General features: G+C 39.7%; 1 protein-coding gene across 2 annotated transcripts in view; it reads left to right on the top strand.

Annotated features, from left to right (window-relative positions):
• LOC149160973 (uncharacterized) overlaps positions 1-18,940 on the top strand; it is a 342,465-nt gene that overhangs the window by 183,950 nt on the left and 139,575 nt on the right. For both annotated transcript variants that reach the window (XM_089436855.1, XM_089436856.1), the window contains exon 5: positions 8,959-8,987. In XM_089436855.1, coding sequence (XP_089292981.1) covers positions 8,959-8,987 — 29 coding nt within the window. The remainder of the gene's footprint in view (positions 1-8,958; positions 8,988-18,940) is intronic.

Below are 18,940 nucleotides of genomic sequence, written 5' to 3'. Positions count from 1 at the left end.
TCTGCTAGTTCCACGTAATGGTGTATGAGTTGCACTCAGAACTTGCTTAAGTATGACCTGGTATATCTGAGTTTGATGATGTTTGACAGAACACAGGTTTTGATCAGAGTTCATTTTGACTCAATGCTTGATAACTATTGATGCTGGTGACAAGATTGCTGCTATTGGTTTTGCTGTGAAGGAAGCAAAGCTGGTCCATTGACCTAGTTTTTTATTCTTGAGATTTGGTGTCCTATTGTGATTGCAAAGTCGGAGATCAAATTGTTGTTATTACATGCTGCTAGAATTTGTTGAGTAGAGCTGCTAAGGTTTTCATGTATATGCTGACACCATTAGAGTTTTGACAATGTCATGTATTGCTAGGGTTTGGACAGAGGTAGTTTTGCAAGTGGAGATCATGGCCTGATGCTATTGATGAGTAGGAGTTTACTGTTGAAGCTGCTATGGTTGATTGAGTTTGGTTTGGTAAACAAATTATCTTACTTACAGGATACTATTGGTACAATGATTTCATCTTAGAAACGTGTTGTGGATCTATCTCTATGCTGCTAGGGTTTGCCATTGGATATGCATCTTGAGCAACAGTAGATGTGTTTGTTGAGCAGAGAGCATTGAATGCTACTGGATTGTTCATCTAGTGTTTGATGCTTTTGGCATGCAGAGAGAGTTGGTATTGTTGCTAACAACCTTGTGCAATTAATGCTTGTTGACAGAGTCAACAAATTGATTTGAATTTGTTTATGTTAATATTGAGCAGATGTGGATCCCATTTGAAAATATATGAAACGTGGTACATTGTAATGAATTAAATGTCAGAGCCTTCTAGGTAAGCTAGGTAGGGTGGTAGGGTGGTGCAAGGTGGAGATTGAAGTCTCTTTTAGGTTGGGAGCCTGAGAACACTTTAGGGTGGCAGAGTGGTGCTAGGGAAAGTTGGAGCGTGCATGGTGTTGGAGCATCCTTCCAGTTGGAGCTGGTAAAAGCAGGTTGGCACGTCCTTTCAGCGGGAGTTGATAAAACCAGGGGGTTGGTGCCTCCTTCCAGTAGTTGCTGGAGAATCTTGTAAGTTGGAGCTTCTTGTTGATATAATCTTTGAGATTTATATCAAAAAACGTTTGCTAGTTTTTCTCCCAGAAGGGTGTCCACCAAGAAATCCCTTATGCATTGTTGAATGGTGTTGTTAATTGTTTAAAACTTTAATGTTTACATGATATGATTGAATTGTTAAAGAGTGCTGAATAATGATTTAGCCTCCCTCTTAGTATTGCTGAATATTCCAACAAAGTTTACTTACTAGTCACAATTTAGTGATCAGGAAAGCGACATAGGTGTATGAAGAAGATATAATATCAAAGTGAATTCAGAAAAATTCACCACAAGTATGATAAGGAGAAATCATGCTACAATGATGCCTTATTGACATCCTTATCACAAGAGCCAATACCTTAACTAGACAGTATATCAACATTTCTTTGAACATAAACAATGTTGGAATTTCTAAGTCTGACACGTTAGAAACCCTCCATGCACTTTACTGATTTATTCCTACCTACTTGTGCTGTTAATTAACAAGTTATTTACCAATTAAATACTGAAAATAAATACTAGTGCATGCTCATCACATTACAGATCATCAATTGAAGGAAATAGAAACAAGCACGCAAATGACACCGTTATTTTTGGACTAATGTCCCCGGAAAAACCCAATGCGGGAAAACCGGTTCTACTATCTAAGGGTTTTATTATTAAGTAGCTCGTTTCATACTCTGGGTGCCAAATTGGCTAACCCGACAGAGATAAAAAATCTGGCAGCAATACCTCTCTTCGGAAATAGGTATTCGGAAAGCATGCTCCACGAAATCCCTCTCTAGCACAATCTAAAGCTCAGCGTCAGCCCTACTGGCCTCTGCGTCAGCCTGAAACCCTTTGCGTCAGCCTACGGGGGCTTTGTGTAGCCTCTCTACGTCACTCCTGCAGTCTTTGCGTGGATGACATATGCCCTTTTGGCTCTGCGCAATCTCTGTTGCCTTTGCGTGGCTCCCTCTGGCTCTGCGTCTGCCTCTCTCTGCTTCTGCGCTGGTCTCTCGGCACTGTCCTTGCCTCTCTGCCTCGTACTCACTACCCCTCGCTGCAACTGATTTCTGATTCTATCTCTCTTAGCAAACCCCGCTCTAGAGAATAGAATGACTGATCACTATGGTGCAGTGTTGCAGGAATCGCCCCCCCCCCCCGGATCCTAAGCCGGAATCGCGTCCCGTACGGAAGCGTTCCGGAACCTCCAGGCGAAGCGCGATTCCGGTTTTTAAAAACGATTCCTGGAAATTAGGTTGCGTTGCCCCGGATCCGCGCTTCGGAGGGCGCTTCGGGCATCCGGAAGCGCCACGCTTCGGGCCCGGAAGCGCACGCAACCCGAGCGCTTCGGAGCGCTTCCGGAAATTTCCGCGCGGGCAGCAAAAGGAACTTAAATTTTTTTTAATTTCTTTTAAAAGTTAACTTAACTTAGCATGAGGGGGTGGTTTAGGGTGAGTTTAGGGTGAGGTTAGGGTGAGTTTAGGGTGAGTTTAGAAAAGAATAAAGCCCCCATTCTCTTCTCATTTTCTCACTTTGAGTTTATGAGAGTTGGAGAAGAGAAGAGAGGAGAGGAGAAGAGAAGAGAGGAAAGGAGAGGAGAAGAGAGGAGAGCTTGGAGGAGTGAAGAAGGAGGAGCTAGGAGAAGGAGGAGCTTGGAGCAAGAGCTTGGAGGACTTCATCTACAAGAGCTAAAGAGGTAAGTTCAAACCCCAAACTCCCTTGTTTTTTTGAAAAAAAAATTGTATTTTTCTCCTCCCTCTCCTACTCTTTCCCATTGTTTCTACTTGCTCCTTTATTTACAGGTTGTCCACCACCTATATCCATATTCCAAGATGGTGTTCTTTTGGCTTCTATGTATCATTCCACTCTTGGTTTTAATGATGGCAAGGGTGAGGAATAGAGGGGAAGAGGAAGGGGATGAACTTGGTCCTAATAGTAGTGACCCAATGTATGATGAGGAGGAAGGGTTTGAAGAGGAAGGGGATGAACTTGAAGGGGACACTGAAGCACAAGATGGGAAAGGTACATCAACACCCTTGTGGAACTATGTGACCAAACTTGATGGGGGAAAGGGTGGTGGATCTTACAAATTTGTGTGCCCTCATGGTTGTCATGGAGGAAAACCATATACGGGTTCATATACCCGTCTGAGGAGGCATCTTTGTGGGGTGCTGGACAGTGATGAAAAAAAGGGTTCTGTGGGGGTACAAATTTGCCCAAACATTTCAACTGAACAAAGAAGAAAATACATCCAAATAGAGATGGCTGCACAACAAAAAAACAAGAAACAAAAAACTCATTCTGAATCAAGTGCAACCTCTAAATTTGGTAGTTGCCCATCTCCTCATGGTACTTCTGCAACCTCTGGAGGTAGAAAAACAATAGGGGATTTCCTTAATGTTGCTGGGAGGGATGATGTGGATGGAAAGATAGTCCGTTTTCTTTGTGCTTGCGGTGTACCATTCAATGTGCTTCGCTCTCCCTATTGGCATGACATGGTAAAGGCCATCAATGAAGCCCCAAAAGGATACAAGGCCCCCAACTATGAGAAAGCTAGAACAGTGTTATTAGAAAGAGAAAAAGCTAAGGTTCAAAGAGCTTTGACACGTTTTACACATGAGTGGGTGGATTATGGGGTATCCATTGTATCAGATGGGTGGACAAATATTAGAAACCAACATTTGATAAATGTTCTTGGTGTTTCTTCTAGTGGTGCAGTATTTATTGCATGTCATGACTCCTCCTCCATCAGTGCAACTGCACAAAACATTGCAGATCTCCTATTGAAATCAATCAAAGATGTTGGTCCGAATAATGTGGTTCAAGTGATCACAGATAATGCAGCAAATTGTAAGGCAGCAGGAAAAATTATTGAGCGTACTCATCCACACATCTTTTGGTCTGGGTGCCTGGTTCACACATTGAACCTTTTGATGCATGATATTGTGAAACACAAAGATTGTGGGTGGATTGCTGAGGTTTACAGGAAAGGGAAGCAGCTCATTAAATTCATCACATAGCATACAAGGGTAAACTACTTCTATGGCACTTACTCCAAGTTGCAATTGCTTAAAATTGCAAAGACAAGATTTGCTAGTTATTACCTCACCTTTAGGCGGCTAGTGAGGGTGAGACAAGCTTTAACTAATCTGGTGTGTGCTGAAACATGGGATGAAATTAACACTGACACAGATGGTGCTAATGTAGTCAAGGACACTGTTCTTGACAGTAACTTTTGGTCACAGGTTAAATATGTTTTGCAATTCACCAAACCAATTTATTACATGATCAAGTTTGCAGATTCAGATCGACCAGTAATTGGGGAGGTGTATGAGCAAATGGATAGCATGTTGGGGCAGATTAAAGACATTGTTGAGCCTAGAGATACCACCTTGTACAATTATATTCGTGTAGAGGTGCAAAACCGATGGGAAATGCTAAATATTCCATTGCATGCATTAGCATATGTTTTGACACCTAAATACTATCATCCATCATGGCTTTCAACACCAGCACCTGGGGGGGGAAAGCAGGAAAAAACCACACCAAGATAGAGAGGTTCACGAAAAATATATGGCTGCATTGAGTAGATTAATCCCTGATGATGAGGAGGCTGCATTGGTACGGAGACAGGTGAGCAACTATACGCTCAACACTGGTCCATTTGGGAGCATGCATGCAATTCAAGATCGAGAGCATTTTTCTGCTCTTGAGTGGTGGAACATGCATGGAGGGGGTACTCCACTTCTACAGAGTTTGGCATTGCGGGTGCTATCACAGGTGGTAAACACTTCTTCTGCAGAGAGGTGTTGGAGCTCTTATTCTTTCATCCACAGTGTTAAAAGGAACAGGTTGAATTTAGACCGGGCAGAGAGCTTGGTTTATGTTCATTACAACTTGCGATTGTTGTCCCATTACTGTGAAGATGCAAAGTCTAATAAAGACTTGTTGATTTGGGACAAGAGTCCAGAGGAGCCCAATTTGGAGGATGGAGTGTTGCGACTAGAGCAATTAGAGGATGCTCTTATCCAGGTATGTCCATTGTGGTATGAATTTTCCAATTTTCCCTTATAAAGCATTTCTCTAATTCATGTTTTTAATTTTTTTGTTAACTAGTGTTATTTTTTTTTGCATGAATTTTTGGAGCGATTCTAGGATGATGATGACCGTGTTGATATGCCACCACCCCCACCCCCACCCCCATCTGGTCCCTTGGTTCCTAGGTTCCATGGTTCAACTGCAACACCAACAGTAGGGGGTTCTTCTTCATCAGTTCCAGTGCCACGACTTACACAGGGACCATCTTCTTCATTGCCACCACGTGGAGGCCCGCCATCACGTTCTATTCGTGGTGGAAGGAGGAGAGATTAGTAGATATATTCACAATCTACTTCTTTTTGTCATAGATTACTCATTAGACTTGTAGACTTGTGAATTTGAATTTTGAACCTTTTTGGCTTGGCGGTGACCAAGTGACATATTTTGTAAACATTATTATTTGAATTTTGGACATGACAAATGTTGACAGTTGCTCACTTGCTAGATAAATCATAATATGCTCTATGTTTTATGTTTTATAATATGCTTAAATGTTTTATGTTTTATAATATGCTTAAAAATTTGATGTATGTTTGTAATAGCTAGAATATAGATGATTGTTGTACATACTAGTAACTACAATGGAATCATGGATGCCATATCTATCTTGATTTATGCAAAAATATGCATGTTTTCATGTCTTCTACAATTAATTTGGTATTTGGGATGTTTGTTTTGAGTATAAATGCAAAAAAATATAAAAAAATATATATATATAGCAGACGCTTCCGCGGACGCTTCGCTTCCTAGATTTTTGGAAAATGACGCTTCCGCGCTCCGCGCTTCCGCTTCGCGCTTCCGCTTCGTGCAACATTGCTATGGTGTATTCTCCAAGTGACCCTCAAGCCTCCTCTTATACTTCTCTTATACTTCTCTCGTTCACAAATCAACGGCCGAGATTAAGTCCCTAATCGACGGCTAAGATTAGATCTGGCTTGATCCATGTCTTCTGGACCATTCTAACACAGTTTAATATTAATTCACATTAATATTTTAATTTCCCTAAGTTTAGAATTACGGACTCCATTAAAAATATTAGTTATTTTAATATTTCCCTAACTGTTTAGAATCTGCCCAAACCCTTTCTGGGTATTGGAGATCTCATGTGCCCTAACCTCTCCACGAAATTTTGTGGCTAGAGCACATCCGATGCCTACCCCAAATCAACAAACAATTGTTTAGTATTATGACGAATATTGATGCCACTATAACTATCACTCATAATAGAAGTTCATCTTGGCAATCCTATAAGCACAATGTTCCACAAAGTATCGAATTAGGCTAGATATACCCTCATACAATTCAGCAATCCTACTTGGCACTTAATAGATCATATCATCTATTATCGTCAACCAATACAACTACAGGAACAAAGAAGCACGAGATTGCATTACAAGTGAAAACAAGAGATAAGTCCTTCCATGAGGATAAAGCATTTCTGAAAGTGAAGGCATTGTAATGGATATATATATATAATCGATGAAGTGATACATGACTTAACAAAAGGACATGTCACATCAACCTTGTGATCTGTCATCAATCGTTATGGAGGTCATTGTGATAGTCATACCATTCATTTAAATTATTTTTATATTTGGTCTTTTATGTATTGCAATTGTCAGTTCTTCTTATGTTGGATGTTTCTTTAGTAAATGAACATTATTCACTTCAGAATCTTAAGCCAAGAATTTCCTAATCAAATCCATGCAAGTAGATCTATATAGAGCACATAAATGCTATACAAAAGAAATTTCTATAATGAAGACACATGAGCATGTTAGAATTTCCCGAACCCAACACCTGATAATTGATTCCCAACAATTATTAACTCAATTAATACATGGCTATGTTCTTAACCAAAAATATTTAGTGGAAGCAAAATTACTCGATCTAAACCCCATACGCATAAACAGTTTTCTGCCCAGTCAACAGTTCTTCATTAATAAATTAATCATGGAATTTACTTGGGCTCCCGTCTTTGGATAATGGCCCAACTGAGAAAATACAAATTACAAAAATGATCACTAGTCTCACTGCACTCTCTTGGACCCAACACACACTCACTGAGAAGCCTCTCTCAATTTTGTGTTGCTGTTGTGTCTTAGCTCCTCACTTTAGGCTCAATTTATAACTTTCCTAAGCTAAGATTGACGGCCAAAATTAGCTCGTCAAGTTAACTGAATATAAGTGACTTCACTTTAGTTAACTATCCTATATTTAGCTTTCTCTACTTTAACTGAAGTACAGGTCATAATCTAGCTTGAGTTACATGCACATCTCATGCATGTCACATGTAACACATTCACATGCTCGCAACTCACTTGCACACTCTGCTTGTCGCATGCAAGCTCCTAAAGAGGCAAATCAAGGTCGTCCTAGTCAAGACACAAAATATAAGTACCTTTTGAGTTACAAAACTCAACAGAACAAAGGTATTTTTCCTGTGATTTTGTGTGGTAAACCAAAAACATATCCTTTATAAATGGGAAGCTTATTTTCCAAATCCAGAATTTAGTTGAACTAAAGTGTGTGCGCACACTCACATACATGAAGTTATTTAATACCCAGATTCAAAAGGCAGAATTTTTAAACTCAGACATAGATTATTGTTTCTTGATTTTATTTTTCAGCAGCATCATTTTATGGATTTTTAGTAAATTTAGGCTTTTCAGTATTATTTCTAGCAGTTGTATGTTTGGAATGCATAAACCCTATACCCGGAATAGTATCCTAGAGAAGTAGGTGGGCACCTTGGCTAAGTACCTTGGCGACTTGACAGATGGAGATATTTCCATAGGATTATTTGATGTTCAACCTTCTATCGACATTTTTTTGATGTAATGGAGAAGCTTTTGCCCCTGTTTGTGATCAAAAGAAAGGATAATAAAAATAGATGATGCTTTCATGGTTTAAGAGTCCATACTTTGTAGACAAGGAAGGGATCAAGTGTAGGTGATGCTCAACATGGTTGTTAGTAGTTACCTAGTAGTTTAGGAGTTTGTAGATCTCAGGAATTATCTCTCAATATGGGGTTATGAGATATGCATGTGGATTGCTGTGCAGTAATTTAATTATGGAGATTCATGATTCGGGAGTCCAAGGAGGTGGAGTCCAGTAATTTGAGAATTCAAATTGGGAGCTCCACCTTTACGAGGGTTATGAGGCAGCTTGATGGAGCTCAAATTGGTTCAAACAGTGGTTGTCAAAGGGAAACATTTAAATATTGTTTAGTTGATGTTTGTAATTGTATTGTAAGCCTTATGAAGGGGTGTTAAGAGTATAGGGCTTATCTAATGTAAAAAAGTCACAGTTTATAAGTGACTATTAAAGTGATAATTAGATAAGAAAGTAGTTACATTATAACGATAGCACAACTGTCTCACCATTGATATAAAGGGGGATCAATCCCATTGTATCAATTGAGTTCATTATAATAAAAACATATCTTTTACATGAGCGTACTGAGTCCATGTCTAATCATGTTTGCAAGCAGTTTTGTTTATTTTTTATTTTTTTTAACTCTGCGTAACACCCCTAGTGGGGCCTAACACCCGCCCAGTTGACTCTACCACAGGCAGCCTGACCCTGTTTGACCCAAGGAGAATTGAACCCAAAAAATAACAAAATTGTTTATCATTGAGAAAATAAATTATATATGTGTGTGAGAGAGAGAGAGAGTGATATCTCCATGTTTGTTTTGTTAAATTTCTAGCATTTTAAATCGAGTCTACCTTCTAGATTTCTAATTGATCGGTTTGCGATTTATATCACTGATATGTCTCATATGTGCAGATGACTGAACCAATTATTGAAGCGGGCTTGTATCCTTTATCTAGCCTTTTTCTCTTGTTTCATCATTTTTTTTGTCTAATTGCATCTTCTAACATCGACTAAGTTGGTATTATAAGCAAAAGATTTGAACTGGTAGCTGAGCTCGGGATTCTCTCGTTGCTCCATTCTAATTGCTTGTTTTAAAGTCAGTTGGGTTTTAGCTTTTCCATACTAATAGTTGAATGTATGGACTTCATGCTTTAAAGATAAAGAAGTTATTCTACGATGAAATTGAACCACATAGCTTGATTGAGATTATTTGCTTGTTTTGGATTCTAAAGTGGGTATAAACTTTAAATTTGTTTCTAATTGTAGTGTATATTTGAAGGCAAAAAATACAAAATCCAAACTAAGGAAAGATGGAAACCTTGCAGTTACTCCTGTTTTCTTATAGGCGGTGCATTTTACAACTTAGTATGAGGATGATGTGTAATGTCTATGCCTAATGTTAACATGACATATGGCATAAGTTGATCCAATATATTATTTGAGAAAAATATAAAAATAACAGCTTAATATGGATGACGTGTAACTTTCATGTTTATATATCAAAATACAAAAATGACATTTGGAATGTAAACAAGAAAATTTAAGAAAATAAATACAAAGCATTAATTTGTATACACTCATAGATACACACACATAGAAAGACACACCAACATATTTTCACCTTAATTGAGGATCGTTTAGCTGAGAGTTTTGCATTTCAATTTCTTTCGATCCCGCTTAGTGTTAAATAGATCTGGATTCTGAAGTTAAGATGGATCTATGCTGGTATAATTGTCACATAGGCATGCATATTAATATTTGGAAACACCTAGGACAATTGAAGCTTGGTTAGTAATGTATGCAGTTTGGGTGTGGAAGTGATATATTGCGATGACCGAGGATTTGATTACACACGCACACATAAATTGTAATAAAGTAAAGAGTTGTATTCACACAAAAAATTGTTAAGTAATGATCCAAATACATTGCAATACTTCTTGAATAAAATGTTTTCTTTAAACTTTAATTAGAAATGAGGGATATGTATATGCATTTGTGACACAGAAAGCGGGCACAAGCCAAAATCTAGAGGCTAAAGGTGTTGTTATCTATCTGATTAGCAGGGTTACTAAGGTCCTGGCAAACCCACTGGATGGGCAAAAACAAGGCAGACACCCACTGTCACAGCGGCCCAATACCCCCATTATTTAGACCCGACAACCCCCTAAATGGTCAAGGGAGGAGTCCCAATTGAAACTTCAATCAACTCCAAATAATACCAATGCCTTAGATGGTGTTAAAATGAGGTGGAGGTGTTAACATCTGGCATTGTCTAGCTGTTTCTGGGTATAACTGTGCCGTAGAAAACTAAACAGTGGATTAAAAGACATGAAATAACAGAAAGTATAGGGTGTCATTAGTCGATTTTGGTGTACTAAATTTATCCTATCCAATTATGTTATTATTTTGCTGTTTGGACTGCTAGTTTAGAACGTATGGGTCAAAACAACTTGCTGTCTTGGAAAATCAGACTGTAAAAGTCTGCGTAAAACAAAGAGACAACAACCTGTTAGGCCTGTTACCGCTCAAACTAGCAGGGGGCGTAAAGGGGATCCCTAAAGGGCAAATGCTAGACCAAGGGCAACAAATGGAGACTTAGCCCACTGTCACCTCAGCTAAGACTCCCTTCTATTTTCGGACTTTCACCGATGGGAGGAGACCCGGTATATTATGGAGTCATCGATGAAGGATGAATCAATGAATGGATGTGGAATGACCCAAATAATCCCTTTCCAAAATAGTTTGGAAAATAGAGCGAGCTTGCTTTCTAAGCAAGGCACAATGTCTTCTAAGAGAAGGAAGGGAGGATTTGAGGGTTAGGCTTATGGGATATGACTTGTCTTGTGAAGGAGTTTCCCAATCCCTAAAATCCTTGTTGAAATTTGTACCCCGGATGGTTCTTAAGGAATTGCCTTTTCAAAGGAACAGGATCACACGGGACCAAAGTGGACCTAGTCTAGGTCAGGAGGAAGGAGTTTAGCAACCAATGATGTCCTTAGCCTAGACAAGGTAGGGGAAAGGATCAAAGAAAGAATATTCACTTAAAGGTGTTGAATTGAACCAATAGGGTACTAGCCTTTGGGGATGTTAGAGAAAAGTTTGATCTCAGAGCTAGGGCTTGGCTTTTCTCACAACACCACCTTCGAAATGGCCTCAAATTTGGAGGTCTTGAGAAAACACCAGCGCAGGAGGGGCTAGGAGATCAAACTTTTTAGAGGGCTAGTTCACCGGGAAAATGATGCCCTAGGTGACCCAACTTGGCTAGACCCAGGGAAAGGTGAAAGAAGTTGGTTTAAGGTGACCACCTTTTGGTAGATCAGTGCCTTAGTCATGGGAGAATGGAGTCTATGATGAATATGAGTGAGGACCTTTAGTTCTTGGTCAAGGAGGCCTCAAGACTACTTTGCTAGTCTTCTAGGTCAAAGAGAAGCAATCTTGCAGCTTTTATACTTCGATGTGCAAGAGGTGATGGCTTATCGAGATCAATTCGTTGATAGAATTATCCTTAGGAGATTTCGTTCACATTACATGGCCCATACATTGAGAGATGCTATAATAGAGATAAAATTCCACAATTTAAGCAGTAAATGTGAAAATTCGAGAATCCCTGAATCACCACTGCAACAAACTGATATTACTTCTCTTACTTGTTAATCCATTCAAGTTATTAGCTGTGTTCTACTGTAAATATCGAAGTAAATACAATTGCAGCCTTCACAACTTTAAATAATATGCGGAAACAAGAATCTGAGAAAGAAAGAAATAACACACACAAGTGAAACCGTTATAAGTGACATCGTTATTTTTGGACCAATGTCCCCGGAAAAACCCAATGTTGGAAAACCGGTGCAACAATTGAGGGTTTGTATTATTAAGCAGTAGTTTCTAAATAAAATCTTTTGATGCCTTACTGGCTATCCAATACAGAGAATCTCACTGGCAGAGAGATGAGTGAGATATACCTCACACTATCACTGGCGATCCAATACTGATCCAAACACTGAATGGATAGCCCCTAGCTGCCTTTGTGTAATCACTGCGCTGCTTTGCATCATAGCTTCTGGGGACTGCGTCACTCCTTTGGCCAATCGATTTGCCTCTGGAACTTCGACTTTCTGCCCTTACGGTCTCACACCCCGCTTTTGGCTCTATGTTAAGTTTAGGTATGTTCTATGCTTAGAGAAATTTATTTCAATTTTCACAGTTAGCTCAATATCTTTTCCAGATTAGCAATCACATCAGCATTAAAGTAAACTGCAGATAGAACATAAACATAAATCGCAGAAGACAAGCCAAGACAAGAGGACACAAGATGTGGCGCTTTCGAGGGACAAACCCCAATGTGGGGAAACCCTTGATCAATTCTTGTTATATGTTCTTCAATAGTTCAGCAGAGAGAGAGAGAGTACATATACATCAAAAGTCAACATTTTGACTTGTCAAAATTAAGAGCAGAGATCTTCTCTAAGAAGATGTCACATGAGGTAGCTGATCTGGACTCAGGTGATTCCATCACCTTGCTATACCTATCACTGTGCTGCACCATGCTGCACTATGCATCACTGTGTTGCACCACCGTCACTGTGCACTATGCTGCACCATCACCATGTCCATCATCACTGTGCTGCACCATCACCATGTCCATCATCACTGTGCTGCACTATCACCATGTCCATCATCACTGTGCTGCACCATGTTGCACTATGCATCACTGTGCTGCACCACCACCACTGTGCACTATGCTGCACCATCACCATGTCCATCATCACTGTGCTGAAAGATGCTGCACCATCACCATGTCCATCATCACTGTGCTGCACCAAGCTGCACTATGCATCACTGTGCTGCACCACCGTCACTATGCACTATGCTGCACCATCACCATGTCCATCATCACTGTGCTGCACCATCACCATGTCCATCATCACTGTGTTGCACCATGTTGCACTGTGCATCACTGTGCTGCACCACTGTCACTATGCACCATGCTGCACCGCTGATGTAACCTTCATTGAGATCTTGATCTTCAACTCCAAGATCATATCTTGTGCCTGTGCCTTACTGTAGAGTGAGACGATGTATTGTATCAGGGCTAAAGTTGTTACTATTCTTGGAAGTACATCAAGACTGCATCATACTAGATCTGAATGATACCTCTTGAGACTGTCTGTCTCCATTCATAGGTATGCCTAATATCTCTTGTACATCTCCGAGACCTATTACACGTTTAGAGTTATGGCAAGGCTGTAATACATATACATATACATAGTCTGCTGTCCACTGTCTAGTCTTCACCATGATCAACATATGTCATGACTGCTGCTATATCATTGTTATACTGAGATAGATATGTCGAGAATATCAACCTATTGCTGCCTCCTTACACATGGTCATGACTGCACCTAAACCCAAGACATTGGTGCAGTCAATACCCTTCTGCAACTCTCTGTTTTAGGACAACGTATAGGCTTCATTTGGACAACGTTTAACATAAGGATGACAACGTATAGTTTAGGCATCCCTTCCATGACAACGTATAGGATTTAGGCTTATTTCATTACAACATATAGGATTTAGGCTTATTTCATTACAACATATAGGATTTAGGTTCCATAACAGTGTATAGGAGTTAGGCTCATTTCATGATAGCGTATAGGATTCTCTATTAGGACAGCGTAGATGCTTAGGGCACTCATTCTATGGCAGCGTATACTCTTAGTGACTCTTCCTTCCACTAAGACCCAAACGAGTGGAGAGGAAGAGATCATAATAGAAAATGTATGTTACTCAAATGACTAACAAGCCACCTCCTTTTATACTAAAACGTTGAGCACAAGTGGGGGCAATTTGGTTGCTGGCCAACCTTGACGAATTGTCCCATAACACAAATAAATTCGTATCTCCATGAATATTTATCGGAATCGGATGATCTTTAGATCAATCCTACACCTCTCGATGAGAGGAATCCAAGAAAAATATCCGCTGCCATGAATAAGAAGACCCACATGGAGTTTGGACCTAGTTGCCAATTTTAACACTCTAAAACTAGACTCTCCAACAAATTTCGAATCTCCTCTCAGGCTTTGCACTGCCTCAGCATGGCTCTGCGCTGCCTCCTCTACAATGTATCCCCGGATCAAGAAAACTTTCCAACTGGAAAATTATCTTTGCCCCTCACTGCAAGAAATCACCTCAATCACTTCTTTGGCAACTGCTGCGCTACACTCTTGCGAAAATTGATCTCTAATCTCTCACTCGACGTGTTTTCCAAATGCCCAACAAGCCTCTTATTATAACCTCTCGTTGATCAATCAACAACCCATATTAGATTCTAATCAATGGCTGTCTTCTTCTAGAAGTTTCACCCCCAGTTTAATTAATACCCTTTAATTATTTTAATTTCCTAAGTTTAGATTTAGTGTTATAGATCTAACCCAGAAATATTATAGATCTGATATAAAAATATAAGACAATGCAAATAAACCCAGAAATAATATGAAATGATTCTTTATTGATCAAACCCTTAAGGTAGGGCAACACCATATATTCATTCCTTAAGGAAGGAGAGCACTCCACAAGCCATATGCCTGTTCATACAATAATCCTTAACACTCTTCTTTGACATGGAGTCTCTAGCCTCTATATAGGCCTCATACATACAATACCATGGGTCATTACCATGGTTCCCTCATACCATCAACTAATACCATGGGCCCATTACATTATTACTAACTACTTGTGGTCCCTTACATGATATGGGTTAACCACCTTATTTATTACTATGGCCCATCCCATTATTACATTATTACCTTGGGTACCTCCCTTGGTACCCCATATTATCCCCCCTAGATATATAACATTCCACCCCCCTTAGCATGTTTCGTCCCTGAAACATGGGAAGAACACAAAAAATAAGATCTACTCAAAAGAGTAGTCCACTGGTACCATGCACGTGCATCTAGCCATCCAAGAGAGAGGTGAACCCTTGGTCTCGCTGGTGCCTCGCTCGCTTGATATGGAAGTTGACCGTGATAGCTCTTCTGTGTTGATGTGTAGTAGGTGGATCTTCTCTCCTCTCTATCTGTCCTGCGGGGGTTGTTGTCCGTGTGGCTAATTGGTTGCCATCTTGATGGTTGTCTTACGGGGTGATGTGGGTGATGATATGTTGAAGTTTTAACCCACGGTGTCTTTTTCTTTAATTCACCCCTTACTGGAGCCTGACTGTTATGTTGTGGTGCCTGCTGTGGTGTCTTATCTTCCAATATTACTTCCACCACTGAGCCCTCATCTGATGTATCAACACCTGTAACCTTTTCGGTTTCAGCCTCTGTTTGTGTTTGATTGTCGACCATCAACTGCTCATCATCTGATATGTCAGTCCCTGGAACATCTTCTGCGTCAATCTCCATGGACTCTACCTGTTTATTGATGGAAATATCCTGTAATGTAACTTTCTTCCTTTTATACCAGAGCTTCAGGAATTTCCTCTGCACATTAATATTGATAGTACCCACTGATTCCATCCAAGGGTATTCCAAAACAACATCTATGTTATCCATATCTGAAACATAAAAATCACCATGCAACACATACTTATTCATAGAAAGCTTCAAATCCTTATAAATTTGAACATCCTCATCATCAACCTGTGTATTTTCAATGTGTTTTGCTGGAACTTGCAATTTTTTTGCCAAGTTGACATTTATGAGATTGTGCTTGCAACTCGGATTTATAGACACAATGATTTTCTCCTTCTGAATCAATCCATGAACCTGCAATAAGGATATACCAGTAGGAAATAGCCCCACATGTTTCTCCTGATCTTGTTTTCTGGCATGAGACCATCTGTCTAAAAGTAATTTTTCAAATTCTTCATCAGGCAGGTTGGAACACTTCTTTTGGTTAAGTAATCCCCACCATGTGGCTGCTTCGTCTTCAAAATTACACACTACAAAAGTTCTCCAATGATGTGTCCATAATAACTTGTGTTTTTGTATGTATTCTTCAATAGTAGGACCATTATCTTTTCCTGTAAATAATAGAACATTGCTAGAAGCCATGAAGAGGGTTTTGAAAAAAAATGGTGAAAATTTGAATTTGTTACAATTCCGTCAATATTGCTCAGAATCCCTATTATGACCTGTTTTCAGAAATGGAACAATCATTTTGCATCTGCCCATGTGATAGAAATCTTGATACATGCACTAGAATTTCAGATCTGCGCTGCAACTCTCCCGCTGTCACCAAAATTGTTGCAAAAAAGAGCTGATTTTAAATCAACGATATCTCCCTCATCCGGACTCCGATCCGACTGATTTTTTTTTTTGAAATTGGGTATTTTTTCACAAAGAATCCAGATCTGCAATTAAATTTTGCAGATCTTGTGCCAAGACGTCTAGATCTGCGCCGCAATTTCGCTGCCCCAAAAATTGTCTACAACACCACTGATTTTTAGATTAGTGATATCTCCTTCATCCGGACTCCGATTCAGCCGATTTTTTTTTTGAAATCGGGTATTTTTTCACATAGAATCCAAATCTGCAATTAGATTTTGCAGGTCTTGCACCAAAACATACAGATCTGATCTGCAAACTCGCCGCCCCCGAAATCCTGCAAAAAATTAAAAAAAAATTCTCCACTTTTGCCCAAGAAAGTGATCTGATACCACTTGTTATAGCTCTGATACCACTTGTTATAGATCTAACCCAGAAATATTATAGATCTGATATAAAAATATAAGACAATGCAAATAAACCCAGAAATAATATGAAATGATTCTTTATTGATCAAACCCTTAAGGTAGGGCAACACCATACATTCAGTCCTTAAGGAAGGAGAGTACTCCACAAGCCATATGCCTGTTCATACAATAATCCTTGACACTCTTCTTTGACATGGAGTCTCTAGCCTCTATATAGGCCTCATACATACAATACCATGGGTCATTACCATGGTTCCCTCATACCATCAACTAATACCATGGGCCCATTACATTATTACTAACTACTTGTGGTCCCTTACATGATATGGGTTAACCACCTTATTTATTACTATGGCCCATCCCATTATTACATTATTACCTTGGGTACCTCCCTTGGTACCCCATATTATCCCCCCTAGATATATAACACTTAGGCCTCCATTAAAAACAATTAATTATTTTAATAAAACTGTCTCTAGGTGGAATTTCCCAAAACGATTTCTAGGTATTATGGAATACATGTGTTCTAGCCTCCCTGCAAATTTTGAGGCTTAGAGCACATATGATGCTACCAAAAATCAACAGTAAATTCATGCAACTATTAGCCCTAAGAATAAAGAAAATCCCAGTTCAATGTATATGACAAAGTAAAACGAGAATAACATTAAAAGCATGTACTTACATGTAATAGAATATATCCAACCATCCAAAATATGACAAGAGAGAAGCTCCAAGATAAGATAGACCAAATCCACACATCAAAATTCATCCAGAAAGCTCCAATTCATCCACTAAGAAAAAGTGCGATATTATCAAGAGAGAGAAGAGATCCAATCCAAAGTGATGATGAGAAAATGAACTCATTTCACTTGTATTTATACACTAATGAAGAGTTCAAATTAGCCTCCTTGGCCTACATAGGCCCCAAAAATAAAATAATGTTCTAATAATCTAACTTTTGGTGACAAGCCCACCAAACTAGCTCACAAATGAAAGAATAAGCCTCTCAAGAGGTCAAATAATAATCTATGCATGTCGTAGGGCTCTCTAAGAGGCCTAACGAGGTCTATGGGTGCCATAATGAAGAGAAAAACCGTCAAAAGTAAACCTTTGGTGCTCCCAATGGGTGTGGGGGCACAACAATAACCTCATGGGTCTCCAAATGAGTCGAAGATGCCTGTAGGTCGTCTGCAAGGGCTCTGATGATGGTGTAGGGGATGCCACATCGTCCTACAAGGCCTGCGTCAGCTGCCAAGTGCATGATACATCTGTGGGGCTGGCTGGGCAAAAATGAACCAGGTGCATCTTTCTCGTCCAATGGGAGTATCTCGAGCATCTCTGACCATCCTCGGGGACCCATGGAGTGCTGTCAACACACCCCCTACATGTGCCAATGTAACCCTCTGAAGGATTAGGACCCCGTACAGGGAGACCAAACCCAAGAGGGATACCATCTGCAATCTTGCATAAGATCCTGCTGAAAAGTGCAGTTTGGGACAACAAAGTGAAATTTACAGCAAACTGATTTTTACACGGAAATCAGAAACCTTTACCACCAATTTGAAAATTTCAGTTTGGTAGGACAGTGAAACATGTCTTTGGGTTTGAGAGTTGAAAACAAATTGGATGGGCAGAACAATTACAGTGCATGGAAGGAGAGAATCCAGAGCATCTTTGAGGAAGCAGAAGTCTGAGGCATTATGGTAAATACTACACAAAACCCAGTAGCAGTGCCTGCTGACCCTGTACAGTTGGCAGAGTTTAACAAAAAGAATGGTAAGGAAAAAAGATTGATTCTGGAAGGAATCAAAGATCGTGTCATTCCTCATGTGAGAGGAAAGACGTATGCACATGAAATGTGGACAGCCTTGACCAGAGCTCAAATGAAAACATAAAAATGGTCTTAAAGGAGAAATTGAAGGCCATTAAAATGGCTAAGACTGACAGTGCTACAACATACCTCACAAAGATCACTTCAGTGAGAGATGAGTTGGCAGCCATAGGTGAGATCATTGCACCCACTGAGTTGGTGAGGATTGCTTTGAATGGTCTTCCCAAGACTTGGGAGAATTTTGTGGATAGCATTGTTGCATGGGAAAACCTTCCCGATTGGGAGAGGTTGTGAGATGATTGCATTCAAAATGAGATAAAAAAGAACCATCTTGGGGCAACCAAACAGGTGGAGGAGGATGA

Source organism: Pinus tabuliformis, chromosome 5_2, assembly GCF_031772625.1.
Source record: "Pinus tabuliformis cultivar Carrire ecotype Pingquan chromosome 5_2, CPIR1, whole genome shotgun sequence".
Taxonomy (NCBI): domain Eukaryota; kingdom Viridiplantae; phylum Streptophyta; class Pinopsida; order Pinales; family Pinaceae; genus Pinus; species Pinus tabuliformis.
Note: the sequence above shows the minus strand (reverse complement) of the source record. Positions and strands in the feature narration are given on the sequence as shown.